The sequence below is a fragment of the Canis aureus genome, chromosome 4 (assembly GCF_053574225.1).
Source record: "Canis aureus isolate CA01 chromosome 4, VMU_Caureus_v.1.0, whole genome shotgun sequence".
Lineage (NCBI taxonomy): Eukaryota > Metazoa > Chordata > Mammalia > Carnivora > Canidae > Canis > Canis aureus.
The window spans coordinates 21,166,817-21,190,958 of NC_135614.1; the positions used below are offsets into that span (position 1 = coordinate 21,166,817).

General features: G+C 35.7%; 1 protein-coding gene across 5 annotated transcripts in view; it reads left to right on the top strand.

Moving 5' to 3' along the window:
* Positions 1 to 24,142, top strand: part of MYPN (myopalladin) — a 105,199-nt gene that overhangs the window by 14,906 nt on the left and 66,151 nt on the right. Inside the window, exons 2-3 of one of the 5 annotated variants that reach the window (XM_077894724.1) lie at positions 2,439 to 2,729; positions 13,000 to 13,902. The exons of 2 other annotated variants lie outside the window; for them this stretch is intronic. In XM_077894724.1, the coding sequence (XP_077750850.1) occupies positions 13,001 to 13,902 (902 nt within the window). In that variant the 5' untranslated portion in view covers positions 2,439 to 2,729; position 13,000. Of the gene's footprint in view, positions 1 to 2,387; positions 2,730 to 12,999; positions 13,903 to 24,142 lie in introns of all 5 variants that reach the window. 2 more of the 5 variants (XM_077894725.1, XM_077894726.1) reach the window with 2 other exon arrangements.

The following is a 24,142-nucleotide window of genomic DNA, read 5'->3' on the forward strand; positions in this document are numbered from 1 at the left end:
GGCTGTGTTACTTGGAAGAAAAAAACTAATTTTATTTTATTTTATCTTTTAAAAGATTTTTAGATTAATTAATTAATCATTCATTCATTCATGAGAGACACACAGAGAGAGGCAGAGACATAGGCAGAGGGAGAGGGAAAAGCAGGCTCCTTGCAGGGGGCCTGATGTGGGACTCAATTTCCGGACCCGGGATCACACCTTGAGCCGAAGGCAGATGCTCAACCACTGAACCACCCAGACATCCCGAAAAAACTAATTTAAAAATACCAGAATATAGAACACAAATTTGATGTATTGTAAGCAAGGTATTCACAATTGCTGAATATTATTTATTTTAAATATTTACATGCAGCTTTTTTTTCAGTGTTCAAAGAATTTTGTACACTGTCTTATCATGGCATAGTTTATATGGTAGTAGAAATGTGTTCATTTACAATATGTGCACACATTTCCCTTTGGAAGGTCAAATTGTAATACACCTATTTTTACCTGAAATAGAAGTTGCACTTTTCCACATCCCTAAAGAAGACCTAGCAGCAGTTATATTAGTTAGGTCTCAAGTTAGGTCTTAGTTAGGTCTCTATCTGAGTGGAATGGGAGGGAGTTTATTTATTTATTTATTTATTTATTTATTTATTTAGAAAAGGGGAGAAAAGCTTTTTTTTTCCCCTCTTTTCTTTTAAGATTTTAAAATTTAGATAAGAGTTTCGGGGGAGGGGGGAGAGAGAATCTCAAGCAGACTCCCCACTGAGCACTGATCCTAGTGCAAGGCTAGATTCCACAATCACAAGATTATGACCTGAGCTGAAATCAAGAGTCTGGTGCTTAACTGACTGAGCCACCCAGGCACCCCAAAATCTTATCTTTAAATAAGAAATTGTAGGAGCATCCACATAAATAGAAAATGCAGAAATACAATTAAGTAGTCTTGAGGTTGGTATCAGCACAGGATTAGGTAAGAGACCAAAGGAATCTGTCATTAAAGATCTGGACTACAACGTTTCAGGATCCCTGGGTGGTGCAGCGGTTTAGCGCCTGCCTTTGGCCCAGGGCACGATCCTGGAGACCCGGGATCGAATCCCACGTCGGGCTCCTGGTGCATGGAGCCTGCTTTTCCCTCTGCCTGTGTCTCTGCCTCGCTCTCTCTCTCTCTGTGTGACTATCATAAATAAATAAAAATTTTTAAAAAATTAAAAAAAAAAGATCTGGACTATTGTGGTAATAAAAACAGCCTGCCTGCATAATTCAGTTCTTTTTATACCTTTTCTCCTCCTCAGTAATACTACTTTTAACCTGAGTTATTGAAAAGTTTTCCTCAATTTTTTTCACTCTGCTTGTGTGAATAGAACTCTATAAAAAAGTAGTGAAATCTCTGATGTGATCACAATAAACAAATTTTATATCTATTCAATATACAATAGGTGGTCTCAAAATGACTGATTTGGGTAAAAAGATCTCTTGGTGAATTCCATAAGGTAAAGAATTTTGGTATATTTTAGGTACTGCTTTATACCTAGTACCGGGCACATAGTAGGCATTAGGTAAATATTTGTTGAATGAATGAATGGGAAGAACTCCTACAAACTGTTGAGTGATTTAATTAAGAATCTAGATGTAAACTAAAAATTTCATGCTATCCAAATCTAAGAATGATCCTTTTAAATAATAACCTGTGACATTTACCTAAATTTTCAAAACCCAGGCTTCTGCCAAGATTTAATGATGTTACAGCACACTTAATCTGTACCAAGCAATGGAATTAACTTCTTTTTCCCCAAATTTCATTCTGAAAATGTATGAAATTAATATCAAAAAACCTATACTTTGACAAAGGAGTTTTTTGAGCAGATGTTGGTTGGTTAAGCATTCTTTTTTATTGATTGGTAATGCTTGTGAGAGAAGACATCTTAGCATAGACCTTTTCAAGCAATATACAAAAATGTTATTCCAGATACTAATACTGGGTTTACTCTCAGGCTGATGGTTTTTTCCTCTCCATTTTTTTTTTGTTTGTTTTTGTGATCTCTAATTAACACCTTTTAATGTTAAATATCTTCTCTACTTTTGCTTAGCTTTTGGATGAACAGTGAAAAAACTCTCCACTTTTAAATGTTAGGCCTCAGCTTTATATGGTTTCTCACAGCTTAATTTCCTAAAATGTATCTATCAGTGATTAAATGACAGTAAATTTTCATTAAAATTAAAGTTCCTAAAAATTAAAAATTTTGATGTATTCAAAAATAATGCCATTTTCTTTGACAGATGGAACATGGTGTCATGAAATTAGTTAGTATTAACTCCACACATAAATCAATAAAGAACTTAGGCCTCTAGCTAGAAGTGAAATTCTATAGGTAGAAAAACTGATTGACCCCCACCACCCATAGGTGCTGTCTTGCTGTGGAATCCCTTTGCTCAGTTTTCTCCTGTCCAATCAGGTGGAATGTTTCACAGGCACATGGTTTATACAGCTCAAAATAACTTGGGACCTGTGAGCTGACAAATGCTCTGGCTCCGGTGGTGACAGGTTGTCCAGCTTCTTACAGCCATCTTCACTGAAACTAAGGTTAACTCCTCACTCTCTATGGACGGCTACTCTCAATTTCCAAGCGTGTGAAGAATTTTCTTTTTCTCCTGTGCTTTCATCTAAAAGTTCTCCTTGGATAATTATCATCACAGTGGATTGCCTGGGTTGGACATTCTCATCTGAGTCAACTAAAAAAAGAAAGGTAATATTCAGATTTAAGATCTCAAGTGTGTTTTGATAATGGGGCACTGACAATGGGAAAAAGGGATATTTCAGAGACCTAGTTACTGTTGTTTAGAGTGAAACCTAGGATAGCTTCCTAATTATGTATGATGGGACACAAAATTTTGTGAAAAATAAAGTTTTCTACATGTAAAGATTTTGGAGGGGATTATTGATGAGACAGAGATCAAAGCCTTCTTGGGTCCTAAGGAAAAATACCTCAACAGAGGAAGTTGTGTCATGTTACATACAACATTGGCATTTCCACAATTCACTTATTAAAATAATGGTTTTTGTATAGAGAATATGTGTGCAATGCGTATTTCCTTTTTAAAGAAAATCAAATCTAAAATAATATGACTATAGTTAAAGACTTCATTTAAATTTTTTTTATCATGTAAAAGGATATGCTTGCTATATTTAGTGTTGGGAGATCTGCTCCCTGGATTAATGTACACAACAGCTGCAGAAAGTCTTGCTCAAAGGACATTGCTCTTTCTTTCTCCTTTCTCTCACACACACACACACACTCTCTCTCTCTCTTCAACTGCATCAGAAAGACACTTGACAGTCAGTGGCAAGTGTTTGGCCTGGTACACTGCACTATTAGCAGTAATTAGATGCACATCTTGAATTATATTTTAAAACCATATAAGCAAAGAAAAAGAGAACATGGATTAATCTGTATTTCCATTCCCCCAAAGTGAACATTACAGCAATGGTGCTAAGAAATTTTACTATTTTATCAACAGATTCTTACTCACACTTGTTAAAGACACTAGAATCAATCAGTTTGAAAGAAACAAAACACCTATCCAGTTTCCTTTCTGAAAAAAATATGGTTCAATTATTTTCACATTGATAATGACTAAATGAATTCTACAAACTCTAAATAAAGAACTTGTCACAACTTTTCAGTCTCTCCTTAATAATGACTCTTAAGTTCATATAAAATCCATAATCCTTTTCTAAGAAATTGAGAATGTCTATACTTAAAGCTATGATAAACATATTTTTAAACAAAAATTAAGATACGCTGTCTGACACATGATTTGAAAATAAACAAAATGTTTAAAATCAAGGCCATTCCAGGAAATATGAAATATATGCACATTATACTTATTTTGTCAGTAGACAAAATTATAGCCATTACAGAATCTTATAATAACGGACTATGAAACAAACAGTTGGATACTATCCAAATTCTGGGAGTTTGTCTCTATTTCCACTTATAGAATATGGCAAATGCTATTGGAACTCATACTAATGTGTTAAAGCCCCAGTTCTATATATCTGTAATTTAGAATACAGGCTCTATTACATGTTTCTATTACAATGTACTTGGTCCATGCAGTGGAATAGACTCAGAACCACAATTCACGGACACCAAAAATTGAATGGGTTTTTAACCCAGGTTGGATTTTAGAATTCATAGAGATGGCTTTTCAAATTAACTTTTGAAGAAATGGAACAGATGACAAATCGCATTTTATGGTGAAAGGGCTTTATTTTTTTAAAAGATTTTATTTATTTATTCATAAGAGACACAGAGAGAAGCAGAAACATAGACAGAGGGAGAAGCAGGCTCCCTGGGGGTAGCCTGATGTGGGACTCAATTCCAGGACCCCGGGGTCACAACCTGAGCCAAAGACAGATGCTCATCCACTGAACCACCCAGGCGCCCCCATGAAGAGCTTTAATAATCTAAGGTGACAGCTAAAGTTTTCAACCATTAATTCCTTATATGTAATAGGAACAATGAACTCAGCTTGCTAACTTGAAAATACAAGAAAAATGATCCTGCTAACCCCAGAATAATTACAGTAGTTTCCTTCATTGACATTGAGATTTGTCAAAGGCATTGCTTGTCATCTGGTGTCATTGCCTGTAACAAGACCAAAAAAAAAAAAAAAAGAACAAATTAACTTTTTTCCTCTCTTAGGAGATATAGAAGAATCAAGCACCATGGAGATATTTTCTTAAATTTCTATGGTGCTTCATACTTGACAAAGAGCTTTTAGAACTGCTAGGGCATTGCACTTTTGCTTAAAGGGAACAACTCAAGTGCAGACAGAATAGTTTGTTTAAAAATTTAAGAGGATATATTCAGCAAATACATTTTTTTTTTGGTGGACATAAAAGCTTGTATGACTATTTACTTGCAGTCACCAGAGTTTGTAGAACTCATCTATAACCAGAGTCACCTTGACAAGCTCTGCACAGGCTGTGTGTTACATAGATCTCTACTTGGAGTCACAGTGCACTATATACCCTGTGGGAGGGGTCCAGCACAGCCTTCTCACCAACAACCACATCTTCAGATCCTGGCCTCTTGGGGTACTTGCTCTTCTCTCAATCTAGCAAGCATGTTATGTCAATGTAATTTGGAAAGTTATCTTTTTCAAATCCTTCCTTCATCACCTAGAAAATTGACAGGCTGAAGAGGGATGAAAATGTTCTATTTTTTTATATATATTTCTCTTATTTAAAATGAATCTTTGAGTTAATGAGATTGATAATGTTCTCTCATTTTTGATCTCCTGTTTAAGAGCTAAGTTGGTGAGATCTTGAGAGTAATATAAAACCTCATTTTTGTGACTACCACCAAACCCTTTGTAAAAGATCCTAGGTGCCTGCAGTCCTCTTGCTCACTTTTCAGGAGCCTTTCCACATGTTGTAGAGTTTACTTTTACATAATTTCTTAGCTGTCAAGGTTAAGTACTAACTTTGGGCTCTGACTTCAGTATCCTTTTCTCTAGCACTTTGCTACATGCTTATCCTGTTCTGTATTCAAAAGCATATGAAAGTATGTTTCATAGAAGCCAATCTCTTTTCTCCCACTCAAACTAAATCTTTACTTTCTTTCCCACCTTCCCACCTTTACCAATTCATTTAAAACAATAATCAGAGAATGGTTTACTCACCTTTGGCCTCTTACTTAAAAATATTTTCCTTCCTTAGCCTCTGTCCTTTAAGGAATGTCCCTAATGAAACAGATTTCTACTGTTTCTCTTGTGTATTAGCTCTGCTTTGCCACTTTAGTTTGACATTCTCTTCTAATGTGTACATTTGTCTGTATTTGTTTTTATCTGCTGTTTTTCCATATTGCCATTGACATGTTTCCATATATTTCATGTTTTTATTCTGATAATGCGACAGATACTAACTTATTAAATCACGAATGTCACTCACACCAAAAATACACTAGAAATAAAAGTAAGATAAGTGGGATCACTATAATAGTAAGGGGATGGAAACTGTAACAATGAAGGATTTATCTCGAAGTGCATCTATCTGCAGCCAAACTTTTAAAAGATGGTTTGCAGCCAACTCTCTAGGACTAGTTCCTATGTAATGGGATTTGGTTCTTGGCCCAGCAAGTTTCTCCAAAAGAACTAAGTTAGATACTTCTATTGTGTGGGACACCATGGGACAGAGAAGGCAAGACAAATAGGTCAATACCAGCATTAAAGAGAGGAAGTAAAACTTAATTTTGGTGATTCTTCCCCTAAAGAAAATTCTAGTTATAATAATTACACACAGGAGAAAATTATTACTTTAAATTGCATAATGTTCTACATTGTTTAAAGTGCTTTCACAAACAAACCTATGAAGTAAGTGGGGCAGTTGTGCTCCTCCTCAGTTTAGAGATGAATTGCTTAAAGATGTCTTATCTTGTCCTATTCCAGCTCTCTAGATGAATAAGTATTAAATATTAAGCTATTTTTACACTTACGTAAAACCAGATTTGTTTTTTCATTTAAATATCTAATGATACTTCATAGCCAGAAAACTTCAGTATTTATGTTTGAGTCCAAATTACTTCATATTAGGTTTTGCCAATTCTCTGGTCAATACCCCAGTTTAAATATTCATATTATAACCCAAAGATGAATGTATTACCACATGATATTTCCAGCAAGGTTTTCTTAGAGCCTACAAAAGAGTAGTGCTCAGTTAACATGAGTTGAAAAATATGCCCAAAGGTATCAACATCAAGTTTTGTTATTATGAACCAGACCCTCAATTTTCAGCAAGTTCTCAGGGCAGATCCTCTCTCCAGGAGAAATCTTAGGGGAGAAAATAGAGCTATTCAGCAAAGTAAAGAACATTCAATAAACCTTCTATGTCACCAAATTAGTTTATATGATTTACTAAAGTCTGTCTTGATTATTGATGCCACATTAACTGTTTCATTTCCAACCTAGGACAATTTCAACTTCACCATGGTTTGTTTCCAAGAACAATTATTCATTCTTATTTTTTGAAAGTGGCATTAAATCTGTTTCAGTTTTGTAAGAAGCTGAAAAAAGGAAACAAAGTCCAATGTCACTCTGAACACCTCAGATGAAACGTCCAAGAGAATTCTTAATTTCCTTTCCTGAAACCTGCTTGTCCAAGTAAATAATTCCACCACTCACCTAGTTGCTTGGGCCCTAAATAATGGAGTCACCATTGGCTTTGCTCTTTTTCTCATATGTTTCAGTCCATTAATAATTTATACTGGCTCTACTTTTTTAAAAAAATACCTCCAATCTGATCATTTCTCACCATGTCACTGGTACCGTTCATTGATCCAAGCCACCATCATCTCTTGCATAGCATATTGCAATAGTCTCCTAGCTGATGTGCTTGTCTCACACTTGCTCCCTTCAACTTGATTCCTTGCATAGCAGCCACAATTAAATGTTTTCAAATCTATGTCATCTGGTTCTCAGAACTATAAAATGCTTTCCCATTTAAATATGTAATAAGATTCGAAGTCCTTCCCATGGTCTGCAAGGCCTCACATGATCTTGGTACTTTTGTGACTCCTTTTTCTTCTACTCTTCTTTTTCATTCACCTCTTGGCACACTGGGCTTGGCTTAAACACAGCAAACATTTACTTCTCTTCACCTTGACACTTCTCAGAAACATTCTTCTCTCCCCAACATGGTTATATAGCTAACTTCTCCACTACATTAGAAGATATGCCTGATCTTCTTAGCTAAAATAGCATACCTTCCTCTCTCCCCCTTCATTCTCTATTCCCTTGCCTTACTTATTTTTCTTCTAAACATTTGTCTTCTCCACTAGAATGTCCAACTTCATGAGGGTAGGGACTTTGTCATTTGTTTACTGCTGAATCCATAGCACCTAGAATGGTGCCTGGTACATAGTAGATGCTCAGTAGATATTTATCGAATGAATAAATGAAAGCTAAATTATCCATAACAGCATTTGGGCTTTTTAAAAGTATAAATTTTAAAATTAAAAAAAAAAAAAAGGGGATCCCTGGGTGGCGCAGCGGTTTGGCGCCTGCCTTTGGCCCAGGGCGCGATCCTGGAGACCCAGGATCGAATCCCACATCGGGCTTCCGGTGCATGGAGCCTGCTTCTCCCTCTGCCTGTGTCTCTGCCTCTCTCTCTTTCTCTCTCTGTGACTATCATAAATAAATAAAAATTAAAAAAAATAAAAAAAAATAAAAGTATAAATTTTTTTGGTAAACAGATAGTTTTTACATTAATGCTTGAAAGGGAAAATGTTACATTTTCTTATTTCCTATTGTAAGTGATATTTATCAGCTTAACAATTTATATGTACGTTTTCATCTGAGAACCATCTGAAACAAAATTGTTGTTATCCCATTTGAAGGATGAGAATAATTGAGATTCAAATGCCTTAAATGAATTGCTCAAGATAACACAGTTAATTAGTGTTGGAGTTAGGATTCAGATCCAGGTTTCTGATTATGTTCTTTGACACATATGTTCCATATGTTCTTTGATACTTCTGGTATAAAAAGAAGGAATAATTCCAAAAATAAATTTTCTTTTGGAAGTCACCTTGAAGTTATTACTGCTTTTACCAGCTGATATTTTTCTTTATGTCTATAAATTTTCTTTGTAAATATGATTTCTGTTTATCTGTCTTACTTTATCCTGCAATTAAAATAAAAGATAAGCAACAATAGGTTTAGCAGGAAATTCTAATGAACAAAAGAATTCAATAGATATTTATTGATCACTTTCTATGTGCTATATGTGCACAGAGATGATGGTATACAAAAACAAAGTGAGGGATACAGAAAAGTAAATAGGCAAATTTAATATATTGTGATAAGTGCTTTGTTTGGGGAGCACACTGCAGAGGTACCCAACCCAGAACAAAGAAGAAATTCCACAGTGATGTCTCAGTTAAGAACTGAAGACCATGTAGAACTTGGCCCAGTAAGGTAGGGAAGGGAGGTGGGGACAGGGAGCAGCCTAAGTAAAGAAAATACATAGAAAGACCTGCAGGCAGCACAGTTCATTCATGAGACTACATGTATTTCAATAGAAGATAGATGGTGCTGAATGAACTACAAATCTAGAGTTCAGTTGCTCTTCAACCACTTTACTAGTTCTACTTCCATTTTTTATAGTATGTCAGTATAATTGTTATATAATAATAATAATAGTAACTATTATTTATTGAGCATTTACTAAATGCCAAGAGCATTTAATCATCACTTCAACCTATGAGATGGCTAGTGTTATTATTCCTTATAGAGGTTAAGTGACTTTGTTGAATTTATTGAGTCAGAAAGTGTCAGAACTGGGTTCTGAACCACATCTATCTAACTTCCAAATTTTAGATAATAAATACACTACATTAAAGAACATTAAATGAATTAATTAAACATTAATTAAATTAAAACCTTAAAGCAATTCTTTATTTTGAATACTTGAAAGTATTATCATAATAATTTCTTTTTTTTTAATTTTTATTTATTTATGATAGTCACAGAGAGAGAGAGAGAGAGAGAGAGAGAGAGAGGCAGAGGGAGAAGCAGGCTCCATGCACCGGGAGCCCGACGTGGGACTCGATCCCGAATCTCCAGGATCGCGCCCTGGGCCAAAGGCAGGCGCTAAACCGCTGCGCCACCCAGGGATCCCCCTCATAATAATTTCTTATGATCAGGAACACATTTACACCTCAATTGGCTTCAGAACAGGTATAGGTATACATTTACACCTCAATTGGCCTCTTTTCTTTAAAAAAGAAAAAGATTGGTTACAGAGAGCAGTGATTACTTTTTATAAGTATTTTCTTTCTTATTTCCACCGTAAATATAAAGTTCTTAAAAGTTTTTCAACATTAACATCACCTTTGCTTAAATATTGTTTTTCACTAGCATCGTTTGAGTGTCCATTGACAGGGGCTGGCCCTGTTTTATGGGCTTTGCATTCATGATGTTATTAATCCTCAGTCCCCTAGAAATTAGATATTATCCATGTTTTACAGATGAGGAATCCAAAGCTCAGAGAAGTAAATAATTTCCTCAAAGTCACTTGACTGCTAAGTGTTCATGAAACCAGAATTTGAAAACCAACCTGATTCCAAGGTCAATTCTCATTCCATGTTGCTGTGAGATAAAAGCCATCTTAGAATACAAAATTAGAGATGAAGTTACATTAAAATACAATATACAGTAATGTTCAACTAATAGAGAATGATACTGATTTATAAACTATTTAATTTTCCCCTTTACATTTAAATACAGTTGGCCCTTGAACAACATAGGTTTGAACAGTGTGTGGGCCCACTTATACATGGATTGTTTTAGATTTTTAAAAAATACAGTACAGTGCTGTAATGCATTTTCTCTTCTTTATGATTTTTTAAAGGTTTTATTTATTTATTCATGAGAGACACAGAGAGAGGGGCAGAGACACAGGCAGAGGGAGAAGCAGGCTCCATGTAGGGAGCCGGATGTGGGACTTGATCCTGGGTCTCCAGGACCACGCCAAGGACTGGTGGCGCTACACCGCTGAGCCACGGGGGCTGCCCTATTAATTGCATTTTAAAATAGCAATTTGCACCTTATACATATCTTCCAACTCTTCTCTTATATAGTAAATGCACAATGAGACAAATTTTCAATTGATATATCAATTACACTTTCATATACTATTTTGTATATCATTTATAGTCCTCCCAAGTTTAAAATAACCAGATAGCTTTATTTAGTATAATTTAATTAACTAATTTCTTATTGAATGTAGTTCTAATTTTTTAGTACTATCATCTTTGTGATGAATATCTTTGTAAATAAATCTTTGTACTCATCCAACACCTTATCATTTTTAATTTATCTTTAAGGCACAATAGATTTCACCCAACGAATGACTCCAGTAGTGGCAATTTCAGGCTGTAACTAGCATATGGGATAATATTTGGCTGTAGGTGATCCTTTTAGCCATTTCTGATTGCTCTCTCAAGGTGACTGCTTATATTGACAATTTAGAGGTTAGTTTTGGGTAGCTCTCTAAAAATTTGAGAAGTTCCTAGGAAGCTTTCTATATGATGTAAGTGAGGCTGTCATATAAGCGAAAGGAACGAACTGAAACAAAAGTTTGTCATAGAATCATAAAACTTAAAAATATTTAGATTACTTTCTTCTCCATCTTTCCAGCACAAGGCCTAGCAAATAGTAGCCAAGAATGGCAAATGGTCTTCATCTCTATTACCATCTCTGATTGATTGGTGGTTACTGAAGGAGTAATGTTAAGAAAGTCAAGATCCATGGGAAGAACACTGTATACTGTTAGCTATGTCTTTTAAGAAAAGACAGAAGTTAACAGCCTACAGGTCACAAGTTTGCCATCCCTCTAATAAATTTGTGATTAAATAAATGATAAAATGTTAATAATATAAAATTGCTTTGTATTACCAAACTCTCTAGTCCAGGGGCTTTGAACTAAAGTTACTGTAGTATTTCTTAATGTTTTAAAAATCATTTATTTTTTGAATCAGTAATATCTTGGTACAATTAACACTCTAAAGTCAGGAAAGGTACACAGTGAATTACAGTATAGGATGTCCTTTCTTGAGCCTCATTTCCCTATCTCCTATGTCCCCTCTTCACCAATGTTAACATAAGAGATTTTTTAAAATCTAGGCTCTAACTCATATATTTGTAGAAATTAAATTAATTATACCTGATTTGAAAAGGCTAAATCACTATACGTTTCAAGAACAGATTGAACTTATAAACAACATTGAATTTAAACAACTTGTCTCTAGTCAAAAAACAAAAGCATTACTTATTTTCATGGACTGGATTAAACTGATGTTTTCAGTTACTAAGATTATGTTGTCAGTATCTTTTTCTTCTGTTTCAAAGAATTTAGTCATTAGTTTAACAATTATTTATTGGGATCAAAGTCCTTGCATTGGTGGTAGTTATATTCTAATGGGAAGGAAATCACAAGCTTCTCAAAATGCACACCCCAGATATTTCTCATGGACATAAGTGGTACTGAGAAAACTAAACTGAGTAAAAAGGGTAGGCTGAAAGGAGATTGTCTTCTTATGTTGGGCCCTAAAGAAGGAACCACCACGGAGAGAATAGATGGCTGGATAATTGAAGGAAGATGAGAAGTAAGTCACACAGCATTGTCAGAAAAAGCACTCCAGACACAGGTAATGACAAGTGCAAATGTTCTGAGGCATTTCAGATGTGACTTGAGAATATTTCAGAAAGGGCAGCCAGGGTGGCTCAGCGGTTTGGCGCCACCTTCAGCCCAGGTGTGATCCTGGAGACCCCGATCAAGTTCCGCCCCGATCGAGTCCCACGTCGAGCTTCCTGCATGGAGCCTGCTTTTCCCTCTGCCTCTCTTTCGCATTCTCTCTCTCTCTCTCTCTCATGAGTAAATAAATAAAATTAAAGAAATATATTTCAGAAATAATAAGAAACCAGTGTGGGTAAAACGGAATGAAAAAGTCTTGAAACAATAAGAGATAAAGTCAGTTTATGCAGGGCTTTTAGGAATGAAATGAAAAATTGCTGTTGTCATTATCTTTTAATTTCTATTATACTATTGCATTCAAGATGAAGAGGAGAGTACAGACAGCAAATCTCTGTGTATGAAAGATTTTCATAACTAAAAGGCCTTTACAGATATTATCAAAATTATGCTTAGAAATTTCATTTAATATCACTATAGTTACATTATAGCTTTCACTGTTGAACTTGTATTAAGAACTTAATAGAATGGTTATCATCCATGTTTTTATTTTATAGTTTAGGGCATTCTCATTCAGTTCCTCTTTATTTTACAATTTGGGGTTAATCTTTAAGTCTTTAATGTAAATTTTGTACAAGTATCAAAATTAGGCAATTTTTCAATTTCAAAATTTAAGTTCCTAAGAATCCATCATGCTTATAGACTTGTTATTCTTTAGAAATGACCCAACTTTTGTTATTATTGTTATTTTGTGACAGTATGCAAGACGACAGCATAGAAGCTTCTACTTCCATATCTCAGCTTCTAAGAGAGAGCTATTTAGCAGAAACGAGGCATCGGGGAAACAATGAGAGGAGTCGAGCAGAACCTTCCTCCAACCCTTTCCACTTTGTCAATCCTTCTGGAGCTGCTGAGGGAGGAGGAGGCCAAGATGACCTTCCAGATCTTTCAGCTTTCCTGAGCCAAGAAGAATTAGATGAAAGTGTCAATCTGGCAAGATTGGCAATCAATCACGATCCTTTGGAGAAAGCAGATGAAGCTCAAGCTAGAAAACGTCTTTCATCTGATCAAATGAAACACTCACCTAAATCAAGTTTTGACCCAAACTTCTGTCAGGATAACTCTCGAGATCCTACCAGCTCTAAAGAGAGCCCCCAGGAGGCAAAAAGGCCGCAGTATAGTTCGGAAACCCAGTCCAAAAAAGTATTCTTAAATAAGGCTGCTGATTTCATTGAAGAGCTGTCCTCCCTTTTCAAAGCCCATAGCTCCAAAAGGATTAGACCTCGTGCCTGCAAAAACCACAAGAGTAAACTGGAATCTCAAAACAAACTTATGCAGGAAAATAGCTCCAGTTTGTCAGATATCTCAGAAAGAAGAGAAAGATCTTCTGTTCCCATCCCTATCCCTGCAGATACTAGGGATAATGAAGTGAATCACGCCCTTGAAAGACAGGAAGCTAAGAGGCGCGAAGCTGAGCTGGCTGCCAGCGAGGCAGCTGGTGGAGACACCACCCCCGGGTCTTCCCCTTCATCTCTGTACTACGAAGAACCTCTGGGGCAACCTCCTCGGTTCACTCAAAAGTTACGGAGCAGAGAAGTTCCAGAAGGAACCAGAGTACAGTTGGATTGCATAGTGGTAGGAATCCCACCTCCTCAAGTAAGGTAAAAATGTCCCATTAGCAATGTTTGGTGATTGCTTTCCATCTACCCTGATCCTCCTAAGTTTATCTTTTAAGCATGTGGTTTCAAAAATTATATACTCCTTTTGGATGAAAAGTCCGAGTCTAACATAGCACTTCCGATAGGAATATAATAGTAGCCATATTATGCAATTAAAATTTTTTGAGTAGCCATATTTTTAAAAAGTAAAAAGAACCGGGTAAAATTGACTTTATAAATATGTATCATATTATCAATATATTATGATATTATCATTTCAACAGGTAATCAACATGGAAATTATTAGTAGATATCTGTTGTGACTTCTACAGTTATAACAACACATCTCAATTTGGCTGCTTAAATTTTCCTAGGAAATACTTAATCTGCATTTAGATTCCATAACATTTACACTTGAAAAAATAGCTTGACATACTCGAGTTGTTCCTTTCAAAATTTCCTAACAGTGGAATTATCAGTTTTAAAATTTAAGTTAATTAAAATTAAATATAATTCAAAATTCAGATCCTTGGTTGCACCAGTCACATTTCAGGTACCCAATACCAAATGTGGCCAGTGACTGTGGTATTGGACAGTGCAGGTCTACAGCCCGAAGCTTAAAAAAAAAGAAAGTATTTAGGATTTAGACTCAATGAATACCTGTGATATTTTTTCAGTTTTAAAGAAAGCCAAATGATAGAATAAAGACTAATAGAAAAAAGATAGAATAAGGTTGTAGTTAGGTAAGATCAGTTTAGAGATTCATTTTACATGCGTTGTATTTATTATGAGCTTAGTGATAACAGCTTAATGAATACTATTCTCCATAATGCTCAAGTCTTTGCCCGACTAATAAGTAGAGAGAATATTAATCTTTTAAGTGCTTATCAGTTAGCTTTTCTTTGAAGCAAATGAAGCTTAAGCTTCAGGGCTCCTCATTTACATAAACTATGCCAAATTTTGTGGTCTAATTTTATTTCATTTTTTAAAGGGGCCCTTCCACATTTATGAGCGCCAGGCCCAACAAACCTGGATCTGGCCTCAGCCCCAGGGTGACCTTTGCGAACTCTAATATTACAGTGTAAGAATATGTGAATAAAGTGCTTTAGTGTGTTGCTTTTGTAGAGAATTACTGGTATTTAGAGTCCTGTTACAGTCACTTTGCCTTCCCAACCATTTTTACTAGTAGAATATGACTTCATTACTATCTAACATTTACTCAAGGTGTAAACAGAGCTTTGTCTTTTTCTTACACAGTATTTATATCATGGGACAGTAATAGTATTAATAATAATGGTTTTATTTATATTTGCATATTGATTCAAGAGATTCTAGTCCAAAGACATATTTATATGTTGAATTTTGCTTTTCAAAGGCAACATAATACACTATTAAATAGTATTTCTACAATGGTATATATACTACTATCTAGTTACCCAAATGAACTCCTTGAGGGCAAGGGTTTTCCTTTGCAACTTGAGCACCTTTGTATCTGCTTTGTATCTTTCTAGCCCATAGTAGTCACTAAGAAATGTTTAGTAAACTAATGCATAAAGAAACAGGAAAACAAGAAACTTAATTTAGATTTAAATCAGGAGTGAGTCATTTGGCCTAAGACATGACCAAGGGTTGAAATTGTATGACACAGGGTAGTGCCTACCCTTCTATTCTAAGCATACCTGATGACATTCTCTAGAAGTCTGGTTGGTAATGCTGCTGAGACTTCACAGCACCATAATAGGAACCTCTCAGTGACTTCTGGTCAGTCTAAGTAAGCTGGTGAGCACTCAAGTTCTAGTACACACACAGCTTCCTTAGTTTAGTCCTGTCCAACCCACTAATCCTGAACATAGAATGGACCAAAAAATCCACAAAAACTAGACCAGATCATTCAAGACTGATTCTCCCCATTTCTGGACTGTGACAATCTCAGATACAAAAAAAGAATTCAGTGTTCCTATGAGAAAAATCAGCCAGGAAGAATTGTAAGATATCTATTCCCCCCAAAACAAAGTAATCTGGTGGTCACTCGAAAACTACTTAATCAACCAACTACAAATTTACAAATATAAAAATGAAAAAAGATGTACACAGCTCTATGTAGCAATACTAATTTTACCTGAAAGAATTTCCTTACTAGTAGAATTCATGCCAGTATCCCAACCACTGGTTTGGTGCCAGAAAATTCCTAGGTATTCACTAGTTTCTGAATGAATTAGTACTTAATTTCGTGATTGCAATCATATTGTGAAAAGTTTAGAATTTTCCAGGTAGACTATTAGCTGTGATTATTTTCCTAAGCCCAGAGTTTACATGACTCTAATTAACTGGACAGCAAATACATATTTAGCTTTTACTATGTGCTCTGCACTGTGACTATTGCAATGACAGAGACAATATAAGATGTGTCCCCACCCTCTAGGAGCTTATAATTCAATTAAAGAAATCATCCAAATTTCTATAGTACAAAACCGTAAGAACTATTGGGCTTCAGAGAAGGGTTGCAGGACTAGAAAGATCAAAGAAGGCTTCAAACATGTAGGGGGTGAAGGAGTGAGAGGATTTAAAAAGAAATCTACTCATTTATTCATGCATTTATTCATTCAACAAATACCTATTAAATTACTAAAATGACTCACTGGGAGTACAAAACAACTGTGAGCTATTAGAGGTCAGGGACCTTGTTTTGAAACCAAGTCTAAAACTATTCTGAGAGGGTACCTCACAATCTAAAAGAGCAATCAAGCAGGCATGTAATCAAAACATTGCAATATTGTATGATAAGGGCTGTAACAGAAGTATATATAGAACACAACAGCATCTCAAAGAAAGATGTGATTATCTTGCCCAGAGGGCAGGATAAAGAAAGCATTCCCACAGGAGGTGCCTTTAGTTTGAGGAGACTAAGGGTGGAGTAGAAAGCAAGTGCAAAGGTCTAAAGACAAGTGTTTTCAAAGAACTGTGAGTACTTGGCTATGTGAAGAACATGGGTAATACGTGAGCAAAGATGAGAGTAAAGATTGAAGAAGTAGGCAGAGGGATGGGTCCCTAACTTTAGCCCAGGTCAACTTAACATGTTTATATAAAGACGCAGATGCTGGAAGAGTAATGTTTTTATATGACAGGGAGGAGACTGACCTAACCTGAAAAGACAGTAGAGCTAGATGATTTTGTAGAGCCTTGAAAGCAAAGCAGAATGGTTCAGACTTGGTTGCAAAACCACCTGGAAACCATTTATAAGGTTGTGTCTAGGGAAGTACCAAGATGAAAGGGAGCATTTAAGTAGAATTAGTCTGAAAGGATGCATTAGACTTGAAAAGAATGGAACCAGTAGGCTATTTAGGAAGCTGCAGAAGATAATCCCAGGTGTCAGATGCTCCAATTGATTTGAATGGGAAGCAGTGGGAAAGCAGAGAAAAGATGGGAGTGAGCAAGATTTAGAAGAAAAGAAATCAAGCCAAACTTGATCACGGACTATCAGATAGGAGGGATGAGTAAAAAAGGTGACTCCACATGTTCGAAGTCAGGTACCTGAGAGAATATTGGGGTCAATGGTAAGGACTAAGAAAATGGGAGAAGTGGCTAATTTATGGTGGAGGGTGATGCTTTGAGTCTGAGAAGACCAAAAGATGATATTCAATAGGCAGTTGGAATACAGGACTGAAGGTCAAAGGAGAGGGTAGTGGAACTGGAGACATTCCAAGGAATGACCTGGACACTGGGAAATCTGGACACAATATCTCTCTAATTACAAAGGGACTATATATAAACAGGTAACACTTGGAACTAATTTCTACTAGTGCCAAACTGGAGTAGTGTTTTCCAATCTTCTTTTAGCAGTAACTTCTCCTCCCATCTTCCAGCAACCAATCTGTTACATGTTATCCCCACCCCCACCCCAAACACACACACATATTTTTTTAAGGATAAAATTAGAGCTTTTGAGACTGAAGAACCCCACCCCCACCCCAAACACACACACATATTTTTTTAAGGATAAAATTAGAGCTTTTGAGACTGAAGAACCTGTAACACTTAGGCATCCCCATAGAAGCTAGGAACACAGATTCTGATCCAGAGGCTACCTTAAAAATGCATTAAAATAATAATGAGACATTTTGGTTTTCCATGTAGGAATGCGACAGTCAATAAGAGAAATATCCTTTTGACTATTTTTTTTTCCTTTTGACTATTTTTGCAAGAAAATGTAATAAGCAGGGCAGCCTGGGTGGCTCAGCGGTTTAGCGCCGCCTTCAGCCAGGGGCGTGATCCAGTTCAGGATCGAGTCCCGCGTGGGGCTCCCTGCATGGCGCCTACTTCTCCTTCTGCCTGTGTCTCTGCCCGCCCCCACCCGTCTCTCACAAATAAATAAATAAAATCTAAAAAAAAAAAAGGAAAATCTAATAAGCATACCCAGCAACTAAAGACTGACCTTGTATCTGTGTGCCTGTCTGTGTAATCAATATTTTATCCATGTTTTGTGACTCAGTTTTAGCAAACTGAGAAATCGTTTTTGGTATATTTGTTGATTTCCAAGTTAATTGGGCAGAAATTGTTTTGTTTTGTAGAGGCGAGATCCTATATCACCGAAGGTAGCATTTTTAAAAAGCTTGTTAATTTTGGACATAGCTTCATTGAAAGAGTTGCCTTAGAAAATGAATTACATTCATGCATCACCCACACATGAAAGAGTATGCAGGAATTCACAGCAAATGGCCATGATCCCTTTTTGTATCCTGACTTCAAATTCTTTTCCTAGGAATGTACAGCTGGGTCACACTAAGTATGTTTGCTTATACACAACCTTCTGAAGCAGCACAAATTTACCCTTTATAGACATCAATGCCAGCTTTGGCTATTTCGTTTTGCTATTGTTACTTCTAGACATTGGCCTGCAAGTGATGTGCTCAGGAAATAAATTAGTTACAAAGACAAAGGGTATTTTATTTGTTTGTTTGTTTGTTTATTTTTATAGATTTTATTTATTTATTCATGAGAGACATAGAGAGAGACAGGCACAGAGGCATAGGCAGAGGGAGAAGCCGGCTCCATCCAGGGAGCCTGACATGGGACTTGATCCCAGGTCTCCAGGATCCCACCCTGGGCTGAAGGCGGCGCTAACCACTGAGCCCCCGGGGCTGCCCCGACAAAGGGTATTTTAAAAGATACAGAGGAATTATAAAAATATTATTATAAATAGTTATAGATGATATATGGTGTCAAATATTATACAAATATTTTGAAATATTACATTATTTAGGGCATTTTTCATCTACCTTTTGGGAAAATCTAGATGCCTTCATTCATTCATTTATCCAATCAATAGGAGGGCCTACTATGTGCCATGTATTGTTATAGGCAGTAAGATTAAAGCAGAAAACCAGAAAAATTCCCTGCCATCATGGAGCTTAGGGTCTAGTAAGGAATGCAGACAATAAACAAAAATTCCCCAAATTATTACATAATTACAATTGTGATAAATGTGATAAAGGAGGGTGCAGATAATGAAGGCACCAAACCCTATAGATAGGCTGAGGAAGGTTTCCTTAAAAGACGGTATTTAAGCTGAGAAATGAAAGATCTCTAGGAGTTAGCCCAGCAAAGTTGGGCTTGGGGAAAGTGTTGTATGGTGAGGGAGCAGCAAATTGGAAGCTCTTAAGGCTGCAAGACCATTGTTGATTTTAAGGAATTGAAGGAACTGATGTTATCAGAACACAGAGTGAGGAGGAAACGGTTTGAGTAAGTCCAGAGAGGGGGTAGAGGCTACATTTGAGAGCCTCCTAGAATACACTACTCAAAGTGGGTTCCTGGTCAGCATCATCTGGGATCTTAGTGGATAGCAAATTTGCAGGTTCCACGTTATAGCTAGTGAATCAGGATCTCTGAAAGAGAGGCCCAGACATCTGTGGTTTAACAAACTGCTGTCTGCCTCTATGCTGAGAATTTTTGCAATTTCTTCGGAAACATCCTCTATGGAAGGGACCTTCCCCACACTCAGTTCCCTGACCTAGATGTTGAAATCTCCAGGTAACATTTTAGCACCTGCTTCTCAGTTCTCACTCCAACAGTACACTCCTCACACTCTTTCTGTTGGAGTCACCTCACCCTAGTAAGTGATTATTTGAGCTGAGATGTATTTTGAGGTGGAACACCAGGCTCACTTCTGCGAAGTCCACTTGGCCCATGGGAAAACCTATATCTTTAACCCATAAACATTGGAAATTTAGACTGCTACCATTGAAGCCCTCTCTCCTTGTCCTTCCCTCTTGGGCAATACTAAACATCCTTTCACCTTAAAAGGTTTTGAGGCAAGAATTGGGTATAAGCCTCTGTACCCCCACAGACTCCAGAGGCTAGAAGTCAGGCTCTCTAAGGGCTTCTTCTTCTTTTTTTTTTTTTTTTTCTCTAAGGGCTTCTATAGAAGTCCCTGCCACTTACCTACCAACTTCTTTTCATCAGTATCTGGACTTCATATACACTCCCAAAGTGGACAAGGATCACCAAACTGAATTGTTTTGAATTATCTAAAGTATATTTTGAACAGATACTGAAGAATATATATAGATGTATGTGTGTGTGTGTTCATGAGATAAGAATAATAGCACAAACATCCGTGTGCCCACATTACCATTATTTTTAAGACTGCTGTCTTTCTAATCTTATCCCTTCCTCCCCTCTTAGAAGTAACCACTAACTCAAATCCTGTGTTTCCTCTTTAAGTTTTTCTTAACAGTTTTTCTTCATAGTTTTACAACATATTTTTATGTTCCTAAACAATGTTAGGTATGGAAGTATTTACAGGTGAAATGACACAAAATCTTGGACTTCTATTAAAATAAGTCAATGTGGGAAAAAGTAGAGAATATAAAAGATATACATTTGCCATTCGTTGATGATTTGTTGAAACTAAGTGATATGTGCATGGTGTTTCATTATATAGTGTCTTTGAATATGTTTGACAGTTTCTATTTAAAAAGTTCTTAAAAATAATATTAGTGAAATTTACATATTTAAAAATGTTTATATAACATTTTGGAATCATGGAATTCCAAAATCATGGAATCGTGGAATCATGATATATATATTCTTCTGCTGCTTGAATTTTTCCTCCAAAACCTATATCCATGGTGTTGCATGTAACTCTAATTTACCTCATTTTCATCACCATAGAGCATTTCACTGTAAGGCTAGAAGATTGTATGATCGATATACATTTGGGTTGTTTCCAGTTTTTTTCCTAATATGAACAATGTTATTATAAATGTTCTGATACATTCTCTTGGTACTTAAGTGTGTCAAACATGGAATTGCTGATGGAGTCTGTACAACTTCAACATTATAATAATACCAATTTTTTCCAAAGGAATTATTTCAATTTGCATTCCCACCTATATTATATAAGAGTTCTGGTTGTTCTTTATCATTGCCAATAAGGATATTATTATTATCAGACTTCTAAATGTTTGCCAATTGGATAGATATGAAGTGTTATCTTGTTGTGATTTTAATTTTCATTTCTATAGTTATTGATGAAGTAGACAATTCTAAAAAATATGTTTATTGACCATTCAGGGTTCACTTCTGTAAAGGGCTTCTTTACATCTTTCACTCACTTTTCTATCAATTTGTTTTTTTTCTTATTAATTTGTAAGACTAAAAAAAAAGAAATTTGTAAGACTTCTAAAAATGTGATTAAGATACCAACCATATGACATATTGACATATATATTATGAAAATATCCTTTCCTGGTTTGATTTGCCTTCTTATCTCCTCTATGGTATCTTTAATAATTAGATTTTTTTTTTAAAGATTTTATTTATTTATTCATGACAGTCACACAGAGAGAGAGAGAGGCAGAGACATAGGCAGAGGGAGAAGCAGGCTCCATGCAGGGAGCCCGACGTGGGATTCGATCCCGGGTCTCCAGGATCGCGCCCTGGGCCAAAGGCAGGCGCCAAACCGCTGCGCCACCCAGGGATCCCTAATTAGATATTTTTAACTTTAGCATAAAATTAATTTTTTTATGGTTTGGTTTTTATAGTACGTGTCCAGCTTAAGAAATTTTTCCTAACCTCAAAGTAAGATATTCTTATATATTGTCTTCTAAAAGTTTTATAATTTTGTCTTTCACATTTAGGTTTTTAATCCATTTAAAGTTGATTTTTGTGTATGGTGTAAAGCAGAGAATCCATTTCAATTATTTTTTGAATGGATAACCAATTGTTTCAGCTCCAGTTTATTGTAAAGGGTATTTCCTCCCACTGACCTATAATGCCAGCTCCATCTAAGTCAAAATTCCATAAACATGTGGATTTAGCTCTGGGCTTTCTATTCCTTTCCTGTCATTTATTTATTTCATTGCCATAGAGTTTTCATAATTCATATTTCTAGCTTTTTCCTTTTAAGGATTTTTAGTTCTTCTTGGTGTTTTCCTCTACAATATGCATTTTAGAACCATCTTGTCAAATACCATAAGAATTTTTTTAATTTATTAAGATTTGGGGGACTGCACTAAATCTGTAGGTCAATTTAGGGAGATTTTGACATCTTTAAAATATTGAGGCTTTGGGTCCCCTGGGTGGCTCTGTCGGTTATGCTTCTGACTCTTGATTTCAGTTCAGGTCATGATCTCAGGGTTGTGAGATCCAGCCCCACATTGGGCTCTGCACTTGCTAGGGAGTTGACCTGAGATTCTCTCTTTACCTCTCCCTTTGCCTCTTTGCCCTCTCATTCTCTCTCTCTCTCTCTCTCTCAAAATAAATAAATAGATCTTTTTAAAAACTAAAATAGGGCAAACCGGGTAGCTCAGGGGTTTAGCGCCGCCTTCAGCCCAGGGTGTGATCCTGGAGACCCTGGATCGAGTCCCGCCCCAGATGGAGTCCCACGTCAGGCTCCCTGCATGGAGACTGCCTGTGTCTCTGCCTCTCTCTCTCTCTGTCTCTCATGAATAAATAAATAAAATCTTTAAAAAAAAAAAACTAAAATAATATATTGATGTTTCATATTCAGGGTCATACTATATTTCCCCATCTATTTAGATTACCTAAGTAATAAGCCTCAATAATTTTTTCTGAGTCTTAACAAATCTTTAGCTAGATTTATCCATAAGTACCTCATTTTCATACTATATAGATGATAGCTTTTTTAAAAAATTGCTTCTATGTTTGTTATATAGAGAAATGCAATCAACTGTTGTATATTGGCTTTTCTAACCAACAACCTTGCTACATTCTAGAGATTTTCTATAATTTGGGAGCAGCATTCTTCCTTTCTGGTCCTGTATCTTATATTTCATTTTCTTGGCTTATTGAACTGGCTAAGCCCTCCAGTACAATGTTGAAAAGAAATAATGACACTAGGTATTCTAGTTTTGTTTATCTTAAAGGCAATACTTTCCATTTTTCACCCTGACATAAGATTTTGTTGTAGGTTTCTTTTAGGAAGAGTAAGACTTTTTTTTAAATCCTGAGTGGATGTGGAATTTTATAAAACATTTTTCTGCATCTATTGAAATCATTATATGATTTTCCCTTTATTCCTTGATATGGTAAAGAATATTTATTTTATTTATTTTATAATGTTAAGGCAAATTTGATTTCTTGGAATAAACAAAATCAACACCATCAAAGTGGTTCCAAATTGAATGAATAGAAAAATTTATTCTGAAAGAAAGATTAACATAGTAAACAGAAGAAAAAAAAATTATACTTTAAAATATACAATATTGCAAAGATTCGAGTACGTTTTATCAACAAAAGTAAAAAATTTAGTATGCTCATTTGTTTATTCATTCAATAAAAATTCGTTCAGCACTCACTGTGCAACAGGAACTATTCCAGGCACTTGAAATTCATTAGTAGATAAAGCAAAGTTTCCTGTCATATTCTATTTTAGTTGTGATGAAGGAAATAGATGATACACAGTAAATTTAATAAAAAAGTAAAATTATGTAGTAATTTAGTAACAAGTACTATCAGAAAAAGCAAAGGTAAGAATTCCAGAAGGAAACAATAAAAAGTTTCCAATCAGCCCTACCCTACTCCTTTAAAAATTATCTTAGGGATCATTTTCATTTTCACTTTATTAATCCTCACTTTTATTATTAAAATTGGCTAGGTCTTGGTATCTTGGTATTTACCAAGTGCTTACTTATGTTTTTCTTAAGTTACCAATAAGTTTCCATCTGGAAGAACTCAGTAAATTTTAATAAAATTTCAAACATAGGCATATCCTCCCCCTTGT